General features: G+C 42.0%; 2 protein-coding genes across 7 annotated transcripts in view; one reads left to right on the top strand and one right to left on the bottom strand.

The window, feature by feature from the left end:
* Nucleotides 1-21,947, top strand: part of ralgps1 (Ral GEF with PH domain and SH3 binding motif 1) — a 679,153-nt gene that overhangs the window by 287,490 nt on the left and 369,716 nt on the right. The window lies entirely within an intron of this gene.
* The window catches only part of angptl2b (angiopoietin-like 2b), a 49,882-nt gene continuing 28,798 nt past the window's right edge, over nucleotides 864-21,947 (bottom strand). Inside the window, exons 3-5 of the mRNA XM_048613662.1 lie at nucleotides 5,643-5,836; nucleotides 2,671-2,941; nucleotides 864-1,912 (exon numbers count right to left, since the gene is read on the bottom strand). Of these exons, the coding sequence (XP_048469619.1) occupies nucleotides 1,713-1,912; nucleotides 2,671-2,941; nucleotides 5,643-5,836 (665 nt within the window). The 3' untranslated portion in view covers nucleotides 864-1,712. The remainder of the gene's footprint in view (nucleotides 1,913-2,670; nucleotides 2,942-5,642; nucleotides 5,837-21,947) is intronic.

Below are 21,947 nucleotides of genomic sequence, written 5' to 3' on the forward strand. Positions count from 1 at the left end.
AATGCTTAACGTGTTGGTGTGAAATGCCTTGCATTATTTTTGACTTGATAAATGACCCCCCCTTTTAAAATAGATTTAATTTCGATGGGTTTACAATAACATGCTAATGCCTCCGCGTAACTAACGGAGGGAGGAATTTCACATTGACATGTTGGCTGTTGCATTGTCCGCACACTGAGTTTTAGGGCCAACGTGTTTTCCTTATCCCATTAGATTTTTCTCTTTTCTTTTCCTCAAATGCCATGCCATGCTGGTGGCTTGTCATGCAATGGGGCAATGGTTTGACCTCCGAAAGCAGCAGAGTTCGACTTTGACAGCTCAGAGTGGAATAAATTGTCCCTTTCTTGCAGAGATCATTATTATAAGCCAAGATTATTACATCTTGCAGACACCGGGATACATTCCTAATATTAATGGTTAGAATATGGCACACGTTTGAATTCCCACTTGTTTCTGAGATTTTTTTTTTCTATTCATTTGTGGGATGTGGGTGTCGCTGCCTGGCCAGCATTTCTTGCCCGTCCCTAGTTGCCCTTCAGAAGGTGGTGGTGAGCTGCCTTCTTGAACCGCTGCAATCCTCCTGCTGTGGGTTGACCCACAATGCTATTAGGGAGGGAATTCCAGGATTTTGACCCAGCAACAGTGAAGGAACGGCGATGTATTTCCAAGTCAGGATAGTGAGTGGCTTGATGGGGAACTCAGAGGAGGTGGTGTTCCCATATGTCTGATGCCATTGTCCTTCTAGATGGAAGTGGCCGTGGATTTGGAAGGTGCTGTCTGAGGATCTTTGGTGAATTTCTGCAGTGCATCTCGTAGATAGTACACACTGCTGCTACTGAGTGTTGGTGGTGGAGGGAGTGAATGCTTGTGGAGTTGGTGCCAATCAAGTGGGCTGCTTTGTCCTGGATGGTGTCAAGCTTCTTGAGTGTTGTTGGGGCTGCACTCATCCAGGCAAGTGGAGAATAGATGCAAAGCTCTCTAAAGTTGTACGTTTACCTCATAGTCCACTTCTCTACCCATCCCCCATTTTTGTTTTTTTGGAAAATTTTCACTCAAAATGCCTGGGAGTGGCTAGTAGGTGCAGTCATCAACAGAATTTGAGAGAGATTGTTTTGGGTACACATGTCCATTTTGCTGTTGTTTAAAACATCTATCCCTGTTTAAAAATTTAGAAGCGTTTAGCACGCATTCTTGATTTGACAATTTTTAGAGAAATATTAATCTGTGGAAGTTCAGAGCCAAGCTTCCAGAGTACAACATGTACCCATAGATTCACCAGAACCCCGTTCCTGCGTCAAAGTTACAGAACAAATGAAATCCTGCTGTGTGACAAAAATCTTACATTGGCCTTGCAATTTGCTGTATCGGAGGAATTTACCAGATTGCTTTTTCAATGCACATTTTTGGATTGAATATATCCTCCCAAACACATTGGCATTTTATTACAATACTATATTTTAAGACTGTAAGCACAAATACTGTGAACTCAGCATTTTCACCAGAAAATTGATGTTACATGAGAAAAATGTTTGTATACAGGACATTACAAATTTGTACTTTTTTGTAGGAAATAAATACATGGAAGTATTTTTCTTTTCATCTCGAAGAATAAGCACAGCTTGGTACATATGTTAATTGTAAGGCTGATTTCATTATACTGAGTGCTGTTGTCCATTTCTACTTCAGTGAGTTCTAAGACACCGTGTTCTTTTTCAATGGAAAGTGTTGGGATTGGGTCTAATCATCATAGTAACAGACTTCAGGGAGTAAGCACCCCCTCTGAACTCTGCCCAGTACACTCCATCCTGGTACTTGCTGCGATAATGTCCACCACGGTACCATACACCATTGAGGTTTGAATGTGCACAGGCGTTATACCACCAGCCACCTTTCTGATAGTGCGCACAGTTACCTAAAAAAAAAAGAAAACTCCATCTTACAAGTGTTGAAAAATACTTGTGAGAGGATCATTCAAGTTGATTCCTCTGTTCTGTAAGGAAACTGTTATTTTCATTTTGAATTTTTCTTTACGTAAATAGATTGTAGGGCTCCCCTTACCATGCACAAACCTGGCTATGCCTGTCATGGTTTAAGGCCAACATTTTTGTGCCAACATTTCTGATTGACAGTGGTCTGCCATTAGTTTTGTGATGCCAATGGTCTCACTGCACTTGCAACATCTGGCAATTTGGTGCCACTGTGCAGAGTTTCTGAAGTCTGTCAGTTCCATTGGGATTTACTTACTTTTTTTGAAAAAAGAAGTACCTAAATTCATCAAACAATGTGGGGACATTACTGCAAGCAATCTGATATCACTCTCATCTGTGTTAGGCTTAGGCTTGTGTACGTTGAATCCTCCTCTCGAATTGGTGAGGTGGAGGGAAGATGAGAGTTTAAAAACAAAAGTAGTGATTAATGAACTTAGATTTTCATTTTCTAGATTTGTTTCTTAAAGTCTGAGGAAGGTACATTTTATGGCTTTGGAAAGGATTGACTAAGAATAGGTCTAAGTCCTAATTCTGACAGGCCAAACATAAAGATATAGAGGAGAGTAAAACTACCTGAGGTGTTGAGGTGAATAAGTAGAAACATTCTTGCAGCATTTTAAATGTAATTTGAGAAGTGCCACAGTTGATTTTTGACTCTGGCTTTCTGTAAAGTTGCTGTTACCTGTGTATGCATCACGGTCTCTGTCCAGTGTAGTAAACTGTTTTCCATTGTGCCAAGTAAAGGAATCGCCAGCGTTTCCATGGTAACGTCCCAACCGAAGCTTGTAATTGTCAGCCTCGGACTCCAGTCTGAAGCTGGCATATTCAGCAAACACCTTCCGTCCCTGCCAGTCCTCCATGGTAATTGACAGCTTGTAATTCCCTTGGTTTGTCAACCAGTAAATGTTTTCCAGACCAAGCCAATACTCCCCATCGATGTTTCCGAACCCTTGCTGTGGTAAAATATCAGAATATCACGAAGGTTAACATGCTTGAATTCAGAATACTCCAACGATTTTGCTTTTACTGTAATTTGGTTTCCAACTTACCTGATAATCAAAGCTCCCAAAAGAATGATGGGAGAAAGAGCTTGTAAATACTACCACAAGGATCAGCACATTGGCCAGTTATCAGTCTATGACTGCCTGAAGGCGTTGCAATTATGCTTTCTGTCAGGCCTCTGAGTTATTTGTACGCTTATAAGTGTGTTTTATATCTCAAAGCAGTCTGTGAGGTTCTGACTGTCGTGTAATTCTGTCATACTGATATGTTTATTCTTTGCTCCTTGCATTGAGTGAAGATTGTGCATTAACCTCTCCTCCCTGTAATAATTCATTAAGGAGTTACTGGCTTCTTATAAATACTTTAAAAAGGCTGCAGCAGATAAAATTAAGTATCTTTTCCAAACCTCCTTTAATCTCATTAAGCCCAATTTATTTATCATAACTTGTGTATCTGCTGTGTCTCACTTGGCAGCACTTTCTTGTCTGAGTCCCAAGGTTCCTGTTCAAGTCCCATTTCAGGGCTCAAGCGCAGAAATTGAGGCTGGCTTTCTAGTACAGCACTGAAGATGCACAGTTTTCTTGGAGGTGCTATATAATTGATGAGACATCAAATTATGGTCCCATCTGCCGCCTCTACTGAATCAAAAAGATGTCCATGGCATTATTTTGAAGACAAGTGCAGGAGTTATCCCTGGTGTCCTAGCTAATACTTATCTTCAATTCCACATCACAAAAGTAGACGATCTGGTCATTGTCATATTGTTGGAGCTTGCTGAGTACAACATTGACTGCCATGTGTCTTACATTACAACAAAAATTCCAAAGTACTTCATTGGTTATAAGCTAATTGTTCATTGGCTGAAAAGTGTTATATAGGCTTTTTTCTTCCCTAATGTTTCACTTAGTGTGGCAAAAGAATGTTGGATCTATTAAATCTGTTTAGGAAATTGTGGAGAAATATATCAGGTCAGTATGGATACAGTAACGCCCACTTAATTTAGCTTTATTGAATGTTGTTTCACTTTGACAACATCGTGTCAGCGTTACCATTTAATGTTGTTTGCCAGATTAAAAGTTATTCTACTTAAAATAGCAATTTTTGGAATGCAACCACAACTTTAAGTGAGGGCTTAATGTGAAGTAGATCCATGATATTACCAACTACAGGAGGACAGTAGAACAAGAAGTGAATGAATGTTTTGAACAAGTATGGATGAAAGATTCTTAATGCAAGGAATTTGGAGAGATTTAAGAGAGACTCAGATTTAGAGAGTGGCAAAAAGACTAATGTTTTATTTGTTTGTACAGTTATTTCTGCAAATGCTTGTTCTGCTAATGCTGTATACAGGTCGGTGTATGGCAGTAAAAAACTTATTTGTGCAGCTGTAAACCAACTATAGCAAAATGTGACCCATCAGTTTGGGGGTTTGCTGTTTTGAACAAAAACAAATTTGCTGGAAAAGCTCAGCAGGTCTGGCAATACCTGTGAAGGAAAAAAACAGAGTTAACGTTTCGGGTCCGGTGACCCTTCCTCAGAACAGATTAACAAAACGTTAACTCTGTTTTTTCCTTCACAGATGCTGCCAGACCTGCTGAGCTTTTCCAGAAAATTTATTTTTGTTCCTGATTTACAGCATCTGCAGTTCTTTCAGTTTTTAATTGAGTTGTGCTGTCGACTTCAAAAACTGTAATCAGAAATCCAAGGTTTGGTTTGCCTTCTGAATCCCACAAATTCCATTTCTATGTTAAACATGATACCAAGGTAAAATACTGGATGCTAAAATAAAAGAAACCACAGGAGGAATTCCGCAGGTGAGGACAAAGTTTAGTTATATCAGACTTAACTGGATTGGGTTAAATGCTAGCTCTGTTTCTGTCACCTGTGAGTTTCTACTGCACTCAGCTTTTGCATCATAATTAAAAAAAAGACTTGAATTTTCAAAAAGGAGATGGAATCAAGGTGCACAGGAGGAGGCCATTCAGCTCACCATCTCTGCCAGCTCTTGAAAGAAGGTCCAATTAGACTGACTCCCTTGCTCTCTCCCTTAGTCCTGAACATGTCTCCTTTTCTCAACAAATATACAACTCCCGTTTTAAAATGTTCTCTTGTGTCTTGTTCTAGTCTGGGCTGTAAAAATCTTTTCAATAAAAATATCTTAACCACACCTTTGGCTACGTGTTATTAATTGCATTCTAGAATCTCTCCAGCATCTTTTCCTTTTGGATATTTTGAATGGGGCAATATGGAAAACAGTTCAGTTGAAGGCTCAGATGTTCATGCACTCGCCTCTGAACTTGCATTTTAGGAGAAACTTTTCCTTTCTATTTAGAAAAGAATAAATATTTGCAATGGATAATTCATGATGTAAAATGCTACAAATAACCAGCATTCTAATTTTTTTAGGAGGCTCAGTGATCTTTATCAATTTTCATTTAATATTCTGAAGAACCTTTTAAAATAGGAAAATGCCATTCAGCCCTGAAGGTTGGTGCTGTGCCTAAGCAGCCTCCCTCCAAACTTCAGCTCACCCTAACAGTGCACTTCTCAGTGCCTTCTCTCCCTTGCCTACTTTTCTAACCTCCTTTTTGAGATGCACAGGCCCACGTTTTTGATTTAAAGCCAACTTGCTCTCATGAAAGCCTCACTCACCTTGTAGGTCTCCCAGTTACGGAAGAAATTCACTGATCCGTCCTGTCGTCTCTGGATGACTGTCCAACCGCCAGGATCGTGCGTTTGGTCACACCAGACCTGCATGAGGCGGTTTGTGTTTTCAGGTTTCAGCAAGTAGATACCAGTGGCTTCATTGCCAGCTTCTGAGGCTTCTAAACAATCTTTCCACGGCCCTGCAGAACATCGATTGAAGAAATGCAAAGCATGTTAAACCCTTTTGGGAGACAGCACCGTTTAATTAGGGGTCGACTGGATCTCCTGTAGTCTATTCACAGTAAGTTGCATGATCTCCAAATGCAACAGCGTTGGAGAATGAGATACATGCAGGGAATTAAACAACAGTCTGCCACCGAGTCCATTTAAATGTTCCAAAGTCTCAGTGTTGTCAAGAGAACCTGTGATTATCAATTAGGAAATAAAACTAAATTAAAATAAATATTTTTGATGGATTGGCCATGCTAAATTGTTATAGTGTCCAGGGATGTGCAGGCTATGTGGATTAGCATGGGGAATGCAGTGTTACAGGGATAGGATCGGGGTGGGGGTGGGTCTGGGTCGGATGCTCTTCAAAGGGTTGGTGTGGACTCGATGGGCCAAATGGCCTGCTTCCACACTGTAAGGACTCTATGATTCTGTAATTTTTCAGTGAGGCTTTGAAACCTGCAGTTTCTGTTTGAATGTTGGATGGGAGGCTGTGTCTGTCTTTTCTCTGATAGTTACACACAGCCATTCTCAGTAATAGTGTTGGGCGCCTCCTTTTCACATGGTAGGAACCATGCTTGCCTCCAGGAAGATAACAGAAATCCTGTCAGCAATCTTTCTTTTTCCTCATTTCAGTCACCTTCCACAGCACCAAAGCATTAGTTGAAGCCGAGAGAAGAAATGCAACCTCCTCTTTAAGAGGCTTATTCACCCCATGAAGCTTCCAGTGTAGATGGCTGATCTGCCACCAATACAATCAGCTAAACAGCAGGACAGTCTGATTGCAACAGTGCCCCTGCAATTGCCCAGTCAGCTGCACCTGAATAGCTTCACTACTTTTGGGTATTTGCCTACAATTGTGGACCCCTTGTTCCTATTCCACCATAATTTAAAATTGTTAGTCAGATGAAACACTGTACTTCTAATTTTAAGGAACACACCGTGCTCTTCTTTCAGCCAAAAAGTGAACAGCGTTGCTGAAATGGAAAATGGCTCTGGAATTCCAAGGTGCAGAGGGATCTGGGTGTTCGAGGGTATGAGTCACATCAGCTTAGTACACAGTTGCAGCATGTAATCAAGAAGGTTAGGGATGCTAACATTTATTATGATGGGAATTAAACAAAGAAGTGAGGATGTTGCGCTTCAATTATGCAGGATATTGGTGGGAACCATCTCTGAAATATAGGGCGCAATTTTGATCTCCTTTATTGAAGGGAGAATGTAGATGCTTTGGAGGCAGTTCTCCAAGATGATTTCCTAGTTAGGCACTTGGAATAAGTGGCATGTCTTATGAAGAAAGTTTGGACCGATTAGGCTTGTTTTGACTAAAGCTCAGAAGAGTGAGGGGTGATTTGATTGAAGTGTATGAAATCCTGAATGATGTTGAGAAGATGGACATGCAAAGGATGTTTATTGCAGTAGATAAACCCAGAAATACGGGCCACTGTTTTCAAATTAGGAGTCACTCTTTCAGGACAGATGTGAATTTTTCCTGAGACTGTGGGACATTAGAACTCTCTTCTTCAGAAGACATTGAAAATTGTGAGGTAGAGAATTTCATCGAATGTTTTTAAGACCAGGGCAGATTGTTGTTTGGGGAATAAAGGGTTATCGGGTAGATAGGAATTTGGAATTCAAAAACAAACTGATCAGCCATGATCTTGTTGAATGGCAGAGCAGGCTTGAAGAGCCAAATGACCTGTTTCTCCTCTTAATTTTGAACGTATGTTTGTAGACTGATGTAACACTTATTGAGCAGATTCAGCAGATTTACACCTGTTCAGGAAGGAGAAGTTTGGAGACCTGCTTTTGATGCAGTTGACTGCTTGATCTGCTAACAAAGGGAGTATCAGTTCACTCACTAAACCAGGCTGTCACCTAATGACAATAAGTTTGAGAAATACAGCTGACAGGCTCAGTTTTCCTTTGGGGAACTTCGAACAGTGCAAGTGAAGTGTGTTTTGGCTCCTGTCCTGGACAGAAGCAAGCTCAGCTCGATAAAACATCCAAGAACAGCCCTGGCTTGTAGTCCAGATCGAAGCTGGAGATTGGCTCTTCTAGGTATGGTTATGGGGTTAAAGATTGAATAGTTGGGCAGGTTGTTTGCATTGTAAATAAATGTGTAAATTTATATATTGGAAAGTATCTGTGTGTATGTGTGTATATATGCATTTTATTGAGAATGTGAGATTGTGTGTGACTGTATTAAAATTATCCGCATCATATTATTGATAACACGCAGATATTGAATCCGTGTACTTGCATAAGACATCTTTATGGTTGGAAAACTTTGATAAAGCCGAATGAGGTTGCAATACTCCTACAAACGTATTAATGCTGACATATTATGCCTCAAGTGTTATGGACAAATGCAAGGTGCACCTCCCTGTGCTATGCAGTACGGCATGGAAGAATGGCAAAAACTGTCGCAAAGTACAATAGCATCATTTTCAACCATTCGCCCAAAATAAAATTATTTTCTTTTTGTAGATAGAGTTCAATGATCTTTGGTGAGGACCTCGGCTCACAGTGAGCCTGAGTCGCAGAATCAGCACCGTGATCCTGTGGCCTTATCTCTAACCCTTTCATCCTTTTCGCATGGAAATTCTCTCTGCAGCTTTTGGAATGTAGGCCATTCGGCCCTTCAAGCCTGCCTCGCGATTCACTATGATCATGGCTGATCATACAACTCGGCACTCTGGTCCTGCCTTCCCCCCCATATCCTTCGACCCTTTCATTTCCATGAACTACTTTTAAATCCTTTCAGACATTAAAATGTTTTGCCCTCAACCGTTTTCTGTGGCAGAGAATTGTACAGACTCACCAATCTCTCGCTGAAGAAATTTCTCCTCCTCTCAGTCCTAAATGGCCTACCCTGTATCCTTAAACTGTGACCCCTGACTTACTGGTCTTTTGCAACATCTTTCTTGCATTCACCCAGTCTGGTCCTGTTAGAATTTTATTCTTCTAAACTCTAGTGTATATAATCCAAATCTCATTTCTCTCATTCATCAGTCCTAAAATGCCAGAAATTGGTCTGGTAAACCTTTTATTCTTCTTCATTCATGGAATGAGGGCATCGCTGGTTATGCTCGCACTTGTCCATCCCAGAGAGAGGTTAAGAACCAACCACATTGCTGAAAGTCTAGTGTCATATATAGGCCAGACCAGCTATGGATGACAGTTTCCTTCCTTCAAGAACATGAGTGAACCAGATCGGTTTGTTTCCTGACAATTGACGATGGTCATTAGACTCTTAATTCCAGATTTTTATTGAATTCAAATTCTACCATCTTCCAGGATTCGAACCTGCATCCCCCAGAACATTATCTGGGTCCCTGGTTTAAAGTCCAGTGACAACGTTACCAGGCAATCACCTCCCCTGCACTCCCCCCATAGCCAGAACATCCTTCCTCAGATAAGGTGACCAAAACGGCACACAATACTCCAGACGTGGTCTCACCAAGGCCCTGTACAGTTGCAGCATGACATCCCTGCTCCTGTACTTGAATCCTCTCACTATGAAGGTCAACATGCCATTAGCCTCCCTCACTGCCTGCTGCACCTGGATGCTTACTTTCAGTGACTAGTGTACAAGAATACCCAGATCTAGCTGCATCTCCCCTTTTCCCAGTCCTTCACGATTCAGATGAGAATACCCTTTCCTGTTGCTATGATCAAAGTGGATAACTTCCCTGTTTATCCATATTATACTTCATCTGCCATGCATTTACAGTCACTCAAACTGTTCAAATCACACTGAAGCTCACCCTCCCACAGCCTTGTATTGTCTACAAACATGGAGAAATTATATTTAGATCTCTCATTATAATCATTAATGTATATTGTGAACAGCTGGGGTCCAAGCACTGATCCCTGCCAAACCTCACTAGTCACTTGCTGCCATTTGGAAAATAGTCCATTTATTATGACTCTTTGTTTCCTGTCTGCCAACCAGGTCTAGATGACTTACTAGAATGTTGCCAGGGCTGGAGAATTGTACCCATGAAGAGAGGTTAGGGATGTTTTCCTTGGAACAGAAAAGGCTGAGGGGTAACATGATTTGAAGTCAACAAAATTGACAGGGGAAGAAAGAGAAGGCAGGAGGAACCTGTTTCCCTTGCTAGAAACTTCAAAAACCAGGGGTCAGAGATTCAAGCTCAGTGGCGGAAGGATTAGCAGAGATGTGAGGAAAGCTTTTTTTACACGGAGGGTGGTGGGTGTCTGGAATTCGATGCCTGAGTTGATGGTGGAGGCTGACTCCCTAAACACTCTCAAAGTCCCTGGACTGGCACCTTAAGTGCTTTAAGCTACAGGGCTATGGGCCGTGTGCAGGAAAATGGGATTAGAAAGGGCGTCAGCATGGACAAGCTGGGCCAAATGGCCCTCCTCTGTGCTGTATCTTCTCTATCCATGTCTGTGCACCATCCCACCCCAATCCTATGTGCTTTTCTTTTACAAGCTAGTATCTTGCCCAGATTATCGAGTGCTCAGATTTGACGTGGTGCTCAGTGGGTCTGTAATTGTAAACATGGTTAAAATTTTGTTGGTGTTCCTGAAAATCCACATTTGCAAGTGGTGTAATTGAAGGATTAAACTATCGGAAAGATTTGGTCTCGACAGAATGATGATTTGTTTGTGTGAGTGTTAACTATTTCTTTTTTTTTAAATTCACTCCTCGGATTGTAGGCGTTGCTGGTTTGACTAGCAGGCCATTCCCTAGTTGCTATTAAGTTGTTGTCCTCTATTACACATGGACTCATGCCAAGCAAATATTCTGCACCATAGCGGGGTAATGAAGTATCTTCACTGTCTATTGCATCTCGCACGGGGTTAATCACTAATGGAGTTAGATCACAAAGGGAAACAGGGTGTAAACAAGAATTTGATGGTAACCAACAACCAAATAATCTGTCCCTCCTGTTATTAGATCTCTCAGTTTACAGGAATGTTATAGTTTGTGGAGGAAAAGGATTCTCGTGGATGTTAACATTATATTTAGCAGAAATCAAATCTTTGGCCTTCAAAGAAAATTTGTAGAAGCAGAGTTTTTTTTATGTTCTAGTTTGAACTGTTGTCATCTTGGAGATGACTCAATGTATGTTAATTATTGCTAAAAGAAGAACAATCCTTCAAGATTTCATTACAAACTCACTTCAGAATAATTCCATTTGACTGAATTTCTGAGCCACATTAGCTGCTCCCTGACGTACTATAAATAACATCGATACAATTGCAAGCTAAACCCTACGGCTCTTTGGTTCTCATTAAAGATAACTAATTTACTCCAGAAAGTGTTGAACATTATTGATGCTTTCATGGTCCTAACTCTCTTTTCAGTTCACCATCTTCTCAATCACAACAGTAGTACCTCTGAACAAGTCGATCAGAAAATATCTATCCTGGTTGCATCCCACCAAAGAGCCCCCTTGTGTTTGTTGGTCTTGTATTGAGTCTGTGACGGCAATGGTGTGTCATTGGGTTGAAATTAAGCTTCTTGCTGAAAATTGGTAAAATTCTTGAATTTTCTAAAAGGCGAAATTCCTAGATGAGAACCTTGCATGGATATTGGTCTTTGGTCTTGTATAGTCAATCCCAACACGTAATTTTTTTTGGGCTTCTACATATTGTATTTAATCAGTGATGTCCCAAGTGGTTGCCATTGAATCCATAGGGATAATTATGCATGACCTTTGCTCCTTTTATTTTGAAGTCTAAAGTGAGCTGTGTTATTCCTTTTGAAAATTTAAGTAGCCTCAGTTGTACAACATGGATTAAGTATCTCAGCCAGCTAGCAGCAGACTCTCTTTCCTACAACTATCTTAACTCGTATAGCCTGACAGTGTAACTAGGAATCCCTGACACCGATGTTATTTAATCAGACTGACAATTAGTCATTGTGTGTGATTAGTCTCTGAAAGGACATTTGGTTTCTATTCCAGACCCTTGCAGATTTAGATCTTTGAATGATTGCCTGTTTACTTGCAAGCTATTTGATATCTGGTGCGATCAGGATGGTTCCACCACTGTATCAAACAAGATGTCATGCAGCACATGTGGTTTGACATACAGAATTCTAGTCCTTGCCCTGTGAAGGCATCCTTGCCACTTAGAGGGTCGTGGGTTCAAGTCCTATTCCAGAGACCTATGCATCTGCACTACACTACAATTTGAGAGTGATATCTTACCAGAAAAATTACATCTTTGAAAGTATAATAAATCAAGGCTCCATCTATCCTCCGAGATGAATGGTAAAGACGCAATGGAATTTTTTTTTGAGGATAATTAGAGGGGCTGTCCTGGCCAACAGTTATCTCACAACAGCACTAATAAGGATTTCAACTCATACTTTATCTTGTTGTTTGTGGGACGTCACATCCAAAATAGAAGTCCTTTTTAAAACGTAATACCAAAGTTCTTGGACAAACACTATTTCTTTCCATTCATTGCCTAAATATTGGACAGAGACTTTTACAAGGGAAACATGCATCTTATTCACCAGATTAAACCTAAAGCATCAGCACCATTACATTTGTCATTATATAGGTCCAGTTTGTGTGCAATTCCTGTGGTGTAGTGAGTCTGAACTACAGTTGAGTACAATAATTCCCTACTCACTTCTCTCCCAGCCCCAACCCCCAGTAACACAACACATCCTGGGACTCTCCATCGGCAATTTCCCTCTGAGCACCTGCTGGGATCTTAGGGACCGCGTTCTCCGCGACTCCCTCGTCCGCTCCACACTCCCCACTGATCCCACCACCCTCGGCACCTTTCCCTGCAACCGCAGGAGGTGCCATACCTGCCCCAACACCTCCCCCCTCATCTCCTTTGAAGGCCCAAAACAAACCTTCCACATTAGATAGGGGTTCACCTGCACATCCGTCAATGTGGCCTCTGCATCCACTGCTCCCGACGTGGCCTCCTCTACATCGGGCAGACCACGTGGAGACTCAGACAGTTTTGTAGAGCATCTGCGCTCTGTACACGACAAACGACAACACCTTCCAGTCACCAACCATTTTAACTTCCCCTCCCACTCCCTGGGTGATGCCGATCCTGAGCCTCACACAAACTAGAGGAGCAGCACCTCATATTCTGCCTCAGGAGCCTACAGCCCGATGACCTAAAGATGGAATTCACCAGTTTTAAAATCTCCCCACCCCTGGCCTCATCCCTTGTCCAACCCTCCCTCTCATCCATGCCTCTTTGACCTGACACAACCTGTCCATCTTCTCTCCCACCTATCCGTTCCTCCCACCTTGCTGACCAATCCCCACCACTCCCTACCTGCACTCACCTATCACTGTCCCACCGACCTTCCCCAGCCCCACCCCTCCTCTCTCTATTTCGGAGCTCTCTTATGCCTGCCCCATTTCTGAAGAAGGGTCCCGACCCGAAATATCAATTTTCCTGCTCCTCTGATGCTGCCTGGCCTGCTGTGTTCCTGCAGCTCCACATTGTGTTATCACTCACTCCAGCATCGGCAGTTCTTACTATCTCTGGGATCTGAACTTGCTGCTTTAGCTGAAGGGCTGGCAAGGCAGCAGTGCACCAACTCACTCGCGTGTTATTAGCTTATTTTTGATATAATTAAACTTGTGATGTTATTGAATGTTTTCACACAAGTGGATATTGTGACAGAAATGGCTTACTTTATGAGGATCAAGTTAACCTGGGTTAGGAGGGCTGCAGTTAGAATGCAATGTGCTCAAATCTGTTGCTTTCTTTTGAAATTATTGGCAACGTGTTTTTTGTTAAGAAAGTTAGAAAATGTCTCTGCAATGTTTCATGTGAGATTTTATGTTTTGGCAGTCTTGTGTGCGTAGCCAAATGATAATATTCAAGTTACGATAGTACTTATCGGCTTAGAGTCCTGGTGTTAATAATGGTTGAATGTGTCAAATTGCTGTACTTCACCAGGAATAAATGGTGTTAGATGTTGGATCTGTGTAATGTCTGTGATTTGCCTGTGGTTTATACAGGTTAAAGCCTTAAAATGAAGGAACCAAACTCGGGCACCTTTGCATTTATTGTGAAGTTTATGATTAATCAGTAATAGGAGATGCTCATCTACCTTGGATGAATGTCACTGTTTTAAAAATTTTATTTAAGTACATTTGTAATGTTTGTCATTCTTCCTGGGTATTTGGAGAAACAAACTGATGGACAGGAAATGACCCTTTTAGCCTGTCCCAGTGAAATACCTCTTGGATTACAGTTCCATTGCCATCCAACCAGGATCACAGCTAACAAATCTTATTATTGCCAAGAACCAGGTAGAAACTGGTCAATCCGCAAACAACACAATAGGAAGCAGCAGGAATGGCAGTAACATCTGTCTTCTAAACCTCAGACTGCAACATTGGAAAATCTCCAAGTCTGTACCATTTTCAAATACAACAGAACAGAAAACTGATATCCTGATAACGAGATTATACACAAGTAGCCTTGGGACCGCTGAAAATCCTCGTCTTTGATGGAATCCTGCAATAATCCCAATATGATCCCAGCTATTGATTCCACCTAGACTAACTCTCGGGGTGAAAATGCCTTCTTCACTGGGCCTGTAATAACTTCCACCTTCCCCAAGATGCTTCAAATTACATGACTTACAAACTATTCCTTTGTAACTAGAAAATGAGCAGTAATATCATTAATTGTACTCTTCTGCAGGTTTGTGTATATGTGAAAGTGAGAGAGTGGCACGATGTTGGATTTTCAGTGTGAGTGTGAATAAATAACCTATTATTTAAACCCACAAATAGCTCGCTATTATTCAAATAAACCACAAACTGAAGGGACTAAGAAAAGACATGTATCTTCCTTCTCAAAAAAACAGAGTTAGATTAGAATCAGAGTTTGATTCTCTCCCATCCCCAGCTGTAGCAGGGATAATCTTATAATTGACCTTGAAAAGGTGGCCCTCTGAAAGAGAGAGAGAGGTTTTGGCAATATTAAACTGTGTGTGGGTGTATATTTGATTCCTTAAGAATCTGAAAGATATAATGTGGATATTTTGGAGTCCCCCTGTTCAGGCTTTCTGGCTTCGAGGTGGAAATACTACTACTGGGCTGCATGACCTTCAAGTCTATGGTGCAGACTTCTGCAGACATTCTGCACAGATTGATTGAATATAATGAGATATGCACAATCAGTTGGTAAGGTCCTTCCTCTTTAGAAATGCCTCATCAAGCCTCCAGCAGATCCCCATGCAATTCACAACCAATTGCTGATGATTATGTAGCAGAGTGTAAAGAGCAATTGTTAGAAATGCTCTCTTGTGGCTCAGTCGTAAACCTGCACCAGAGGTCTGTAATAACATCTTTGATCACGTTGATTAGAAAAATAGGTTTTTTTTAAAAAAAAAAATAAAAAGCAGTTGTTCATCTGTGTGTCCCGTGTGCATGGGTTCATAGAATTTTGCCAAATACTTAATGAAATCTAATCAAGTTTGTGTGCATAGTGCCAACAATCATTATTAACGTGAGAAGCTGTGGAGAAATTAGTTAGTCACATTATAGTCGATGCAGTGTGTGAAAGTGAATTTATGAGAAACACAGTAATGGCCCAGCAACTCTTTGTCCTTTTGTCACTCCCAAAATATATTTTATTTGGATTTCAGTATCCTGCACACCCACTATCTCCAATGAGCTTTAAATCATATTGTGTATTTTAAGCACCATTTTAAGTCTTGTATTTTGAGAGACTAGGTTATATAGAGAATATCAGAGAGTGCAGAATATTGCTGGCAGGCTGAGTATTTACCACTAACAGCTGGGTAATATAAGAGGGGCCATTTCTGGCACTTGATGCTTCAACTATGAAGTCCATCCCTGTTATGTGGAAGACATTTGAAGGGTGAGCGTGAATGACCACTTGCCTCACACAGCAGAAGAATCCTGACAAAACCTGTTAGTCTGAAAGCCATCTGGTGCTATTGTGAGAACTTAGATTTTAAAAAGGAAGCGCCTGCATTGTTTCTAGGGAAACAATTCATTTCAGTCTCGTCCACATAGAGAGCTGACTTGAATTACGTTGCAGCAGGCTGGCTATCACAGTCCTGATTAAATCAGGGACAGCAGCTCTTCCAGCTGTTGGTCACAGATGCTTTGAAAGCATACTGTATAAGGACAGAAACCAAAATGTGATAATCCTCATAGGATTACTTTAAACAGCACATCACCCTTTCCTACTGGAAGCTTTGAAAATGTGCACAATAATTACTTGAAGGAGCTCTACCACACCTCACCGTTTTTGTACCTAGGTAGCATAGTGACACCAGGAATGGTAACATTGTACACTTTTCACTGTATTGTCATCATTGGCAGTCCCTCGCAGATGAGGATGACTCTCTTCCACTCTCAGGGTGACTCCATAGGTGGCTATTTAGACCAATTTAGAGCTACCACCGGTTCTGTTACATTTGGTCACGGGAAGGGGTGGGTGGGGCATTGGTGTGGCCATGCACTCCGACAAATGGGGAGGGATCTCATAGAGACTTATAAAATTCTAACGGGACTGGACAGGGTAGATGCAGGGAGGATGTTCTCAATGGTGGTTGTGTACAGAACCAGGGGTCACAAGTATGAGGATTTGGGGTAGACCATTTAGGGCGGAGATGAGGAGACATTTCTTCACCCAAAGAGAGGTAAGCCTGTAGAATTCATTACCACAGGAAGCAGTTGATGTGAAAACATTGAATATATTCAAGAGGAGACTAGATTTACATCTTGGGGTGAATGGTATCAAGGGTTATGGGGAGAAAGCAGGATTAGGCTATTGAGTTGGACAATCAGCCATGATCGTGAAGAATGGCGGAACAGGCTCAAAGGGCTGAATGGCATCCTCCTGCTCCTATCTTCTATGTCTCTATGTTTGGCTGTTTTCGCCTGGCTTCCATTTTTTGCCCTGAAAGCAAGTCTCGAGGTGCTTGATGCCTTCCCAAATGCTTCTCCTCCACTTTGGGTCGTCTTGGGCCAGTAATTTCCCAGGTGTCTGTGAGAATGCTGCACTTCACCAGGGAGACCTTGAAGCGCTTTCTTTGTCCACCTGAGGCTCACCTGCCATTTCAGAGCTGGGAGTAGAACACCTGCTTGGGGAGTCTCATGTACCCCTGTATTTCAGCACATGTGACAATAAAACCCAAACCTAAACCTAACCTTTGAACATTTATTGCAGCCTCACTCCCAGCTTCTTAATGACCAGAAGCACTTAACAGCCTTTTCAATGCAGCATAGAAAACCAGCAAATAACTAATGACAATAAATAAACTAAGGCACAAGTACATGAGAATTTCTTTGACAAAAAAAAGTTCTCCTTAACATAGCTCTATTAGAGGCAACAAGGTGCAGGGCTGGATGAACACAGCAGGCCAAGCAGCATCATAGGAGCAGAGAGGCTGACGTTTCGGGCCTAGACCCTTCTTCAGAAAAGGGGGAGGGGAAGGGGGTTCTGAAATAAATAGGGAGAGAGTGGGAGGCGGAGAGGAGAGGATAGGTGGAGAGGAAACAAACAGGTCGAAGGGGCGGGGATGGAGCCAGTAAAGGTGAGTGTAGGTAGGGAGTTAGGAAGGGGATAGGTCAGTCCAGGGAGGACGGACAGGTCAAGGGGGCGGGATGAGGTTGGTCGGTAGGAGATGGAGGTGCGGCTTGAGGTGGGAGGAGGGGATAGGTGGGAGGAAGAACAGCTTAGGGAGGCAGGGACGAGCTGGACTGGTTTTGGGATGCGGTAGGGGGAGGGGAGATTTTGAAACTTGTGAAATCCACATTGATACCATTGGGCTGCCGGGTTCCCAAGCGGAATATGAGTTGCTGTTCCTGCAACCTTCGGGTGGCATCGTTGTGGCACTGCAGGAGGCCCAGGATGGACATGTTGTCTGAGGAATGGGAGGGGGAGTTGAAATGGTTCGCGACTGGGAGGTGCAGTTGTTTATTGCGAACCGAGCGTAGGTGTTCTGCAAAGCGGTCCCCGAGCCTCCGCTTGGTTTCCCCGATGTAGAGGAAGCCACACCGGGTACAGCGGATGCAGTATACCACATTGGCAGATGTGCAGGTGAACATCTGCTTGATGTGGAAAGTCTTCTTGGGGCCTGGGATGGAGGTGAGGGAGGAGGTATGGGGGCAGGTGTAGCACTTCCTGCGGTTGCAGGGAAAAGTGCCGGGTGTGGTGGAGCTGGAGGGGAGTGTGGAGCGGACAAGGGAGTCACGGAGAGAGTGGTCCCTCCGGAAAGCAGATAAGGGTGGGGAGGGAAAGATGTCTTTGGCGGTGGGGTCGGATTGCAGATGGCGGAAGTGTCGGAGGATGATGCGTTGGATCCGGAGGTTGGTGGAGTGGTACGTGAGGACGAGGGGGATTCTTTTTTGGTTCTTATTGTGGGGATGGGGTGTGAGGGATGAGGTGCGGGAGATGTGGGAGACACGGTTGAGGGCGTTCTCGACCACCAAGGAGGGGAAGTTACGGTCCTTGAAAAACGAGGACAACTGAGATGTACGGGAGTGGAATGCCTCATCCTGGGAGCAGATGCGGCGGAGGCGAAGGAATTGGGAATAGGGGATAGCATTTTTGCAGGAAGGTGGGTGGGAGGAGGAGTATTCTAAGTAGCTGTGGGAGTCGGTGGGTTTGAAATGAATATCGGTTTCATGTTAATTTTGATACTGTTCATGTATTAAAGTAAAAATTTTTGTTTTAGAAATCTAAGAACGAATAAATATCCTGCTGGCTTATTTCATTAACAGGTAATAAAATCAATTTTGTATCTTTACAGTTTCACTGTGCATAGTCTACAGGCAAAATCTTCCCTTGCTCCTCCACTGAGAATAATGTGATCTCCTCAATAATTCCCTGTTAAACCCTGTTGTATCACGAGAAGTCTTCAAAATAAAGTTTGTCCAGAGTTTATTCCACCATCAACACTACCCAATAAAGAACAGACCAAAGTCTGCAACATGCAATTTGTTTGTTCATTCTGATTATGCAAGTTGCAACCATTTGGTACTTTTATGCTTCTTAATGTACTCTCTTTCCCTAACTGTTTCCTTCCAATGCCATATTTACAACATTAAAAATCAATGCTACATATGGTTTTCACTGGTATTGTTCAGCTTATGTTTGACCACCAGTAGAATGAAGTGATTTTTAACACTTGCAGATTCCTGCCAACCTTGGAAATCCTATGATGCCTGTAGAGATCAGTTGTTCTATGTTTAGTTATGAGAGTCTGCTTTCTATTGATGTTCACTATATTTAATTTGTTGGGGCTGGGTGTGGACTCAAAAAAAAATAAGCAAAGCTGTAAAAAGTGTTGGAAGCCAGAGCTGAAGCTTGTAAGTAAAATCCATTACAAGGAAACGAGTGTCATTGCTATTTAGCTCCAAAATATACAACTCTGCCCTTGGTCACCTGTTGGAACTACGTAAAGTATGGAGACTAGAGATCCTCCAGCAGTTCTTGGTCATGATAGGCACATGGACAGGCCAAGGTAGGAAAACCTTAAAACTTCCAGGACATGGAGGAGTGCCACTGAAAAGACTATCCCTGCTTCAGATGTTCTTCTGACCTGAGACGACTTGGTAAGAAAGCTGCAGAGATTGCTCCGGTCAAATTTCAACAAGCCTGATGATTTTATTGGGACCTGTTTTAAAATATTTGAAATATCCACCTGAGGCTCACCTGTTCTTTATTGGGTAGTGTTGATGGTGGAATAAACTCTGGACAAACTTTATTCTCGTGATACAACAGGGTTTAACAGGGAATTATTGAGGAGATCACATTATTCTCAGTGGAGGGGCAAGGGAAGATTTTGTTTGTAGACTATGCACAGTGAAACTGTAAAGATACAAAATTGATTTTATTACCTGTTAATGAAATAAGCCAGCAGGATATTTATTCGTTCTTAGATTTCTAAAACAAAAATATTTACTTTAATACATGAACAGTATCAAAATTAACATGCCTGTAATAAAGCTATGCTCCATTCAGATGAATGTAACTGCTGTCTGCTCAGACAGGGAGGTAAAGATTGAAGCTGGTGGGCTCTATAGCTGGGGCTGGGGTGCGTTCTCCTTACCAATTGTGCACAAATTATTCTGAGTTGTGTTTTCTAAATTTGTAGAAGTAGAAAGTTCTCTTGAGAAACAACATGTGGACATTACTTTCCCGATCTCTGGAATGCAGACATACTTGGGCACAGTCACCCATCATTATGACTATGACATTTCAGAAGTACTTCATTGGCTATTAGCCTAAGATCATGAAAGATGCTGTATAAATTGACTGGCTCTAACGGAGTTGGAAACAATAAAATATATGCTTAACCGTTAGTTACTGACCAATTGTCATGCTTTTTGCAGTTTTTAAATCACTATTCATAACCGCTTATTTATTTAGAAATATATGCACAAGTCAGGAGGGCAATGGAAAACTCCCCATTTTCCTGGATGAGTGCAACTCCAACACCATTCAACAAGGCCAGTGAAATCATTACCCCGTGCCCCATCCACCACCAACACATGGTAGTAGCTGCAAGTTGAACTCCAGAAATGTGCCACCCCTCCTTCAACAGCACCTTCCAAACCACTGACTGAAGGACAAGTGCATGGGAGCACCACTACCTGCAGGTTCTCTTCAGAGCCACACCATTCTAGGTTGGAAACGTACTGCAATTTCTTCACTGTCTCTGGATCAAAATCCTGGGACACCCCTAACAGCAGCATGGGTGTTCCTACTCTAAATGAACTGCAGTGGTTCAAGACACCACTTTGTGAAAAATGGTTAGCGATGAGCAACAAATGCTGGCCTTGGCTGAAATATTCACAATTGGAACCAATAAGAATGCCCTTAACTAAATACCTAGGTATCAATCTATTCTAAATACTTTTGTTTTTGGAACAAAGTTTCAAAATCTTGCTGTTATCCCAGTTCTGCAGTTGTCCATTGTAAATGATATCTGAAATCACATGGATTATGAAAAGAATATACTTGTCATAGTATGGCAACTGCTGCTCCCAAGACATGAAACTATAGAGATGATGTGAACACAGCCCAGTCCATCATACAAACCAGCCTTCCATCCATTATACTTCCCACTGCCTAGGGAAAGCAAACAACATAATTAAAGACCCCAAAAGAACTGCAGATGCTGTAAATCAGGAACAAAGCCAGAAGTTGCTGGAAAAGCTCAGCAAGTCTGGCAGCATCTGCAAAGAAATAAATCAGAGGTAACCTTTCATGGGTGGTGACCCTTCCTCAGAACATTCTGAGGAAGGGTCACCAGACCCGAAAATTAACTCTTTTTGTTTCTTCACAGATGTTGCCAGACCTGCTGATCTATTCCAACTGCTTCTGGTTTTGTACTAATTAAAGACCCGTCCCACCCTGGTGATACTCTCTTCCACCCTCTACCATTGGGCAGAAGATATAAAAGTTTAAATAAATGTACGAACAGTTTCAAGAATAGCTTCTTTGCCGCTGCTATCAGACTTTTGAACAGACTTCTCAAACGTAAATTGTGATTTCTGTCTCTGCACCTTCCCTGTGGCTGTAACACTGTATTCTGCGCTCTGTTCTGCTACCGTAATGCACTTTGTATAATATGATCTGCCTATATAGCAAACAAACAACACTTTTCACTGTGTCTCAGTACATGTGACAACAGTAAATCAAACTCAAACTCATCGAGAAAAACATTGGATTGGAAGAATTGGGTAATGAGGTAGACTGGCAAAGTAAGTCTGGATTTATTCAGACATCGTTTTTTTTGGTGTTGCTTTATAAAGCAAAGTCAGGAGGCCCCAAACAAGATTTCTCTCTAACAAGTGGCATCTTTATAAGGTTTAAGATCAATTATGGAAGAAGTAACTTCTGAGTCTTGACCTGCCTGTGCGTAATGATTTCCTGAAGGAATCTACAGCTGTAAATTGGAATGACTTTTTAAATGTAATTGACAATCTCACATTTATGTATTACAGCCTTGAGATGTGGAATGGAAGGGAGCTATTGATCTCAAGGTTTTGGGTGCTGGGTTTGATTTACTGTCCCATTCTAGACGATGCCTAATTATGTACCAGTCATGCACTACCCAGT

Source organism: Rhincodon typus, chromosome 28 (assembly GCF_021869965.1).
Source record: "Rhincodon typus isolate 14 chromosome 28, sRhiTyp1.1, whole genome shotgun sequence".
NCBI classification, from domain to species: domain Eukaryota; kingdom Metazoa; phylum Chordata; class Chondrichthyes; order Orectolobiformes; family Rhincodontidae; genus Rhincodon; species Rhincodon typus.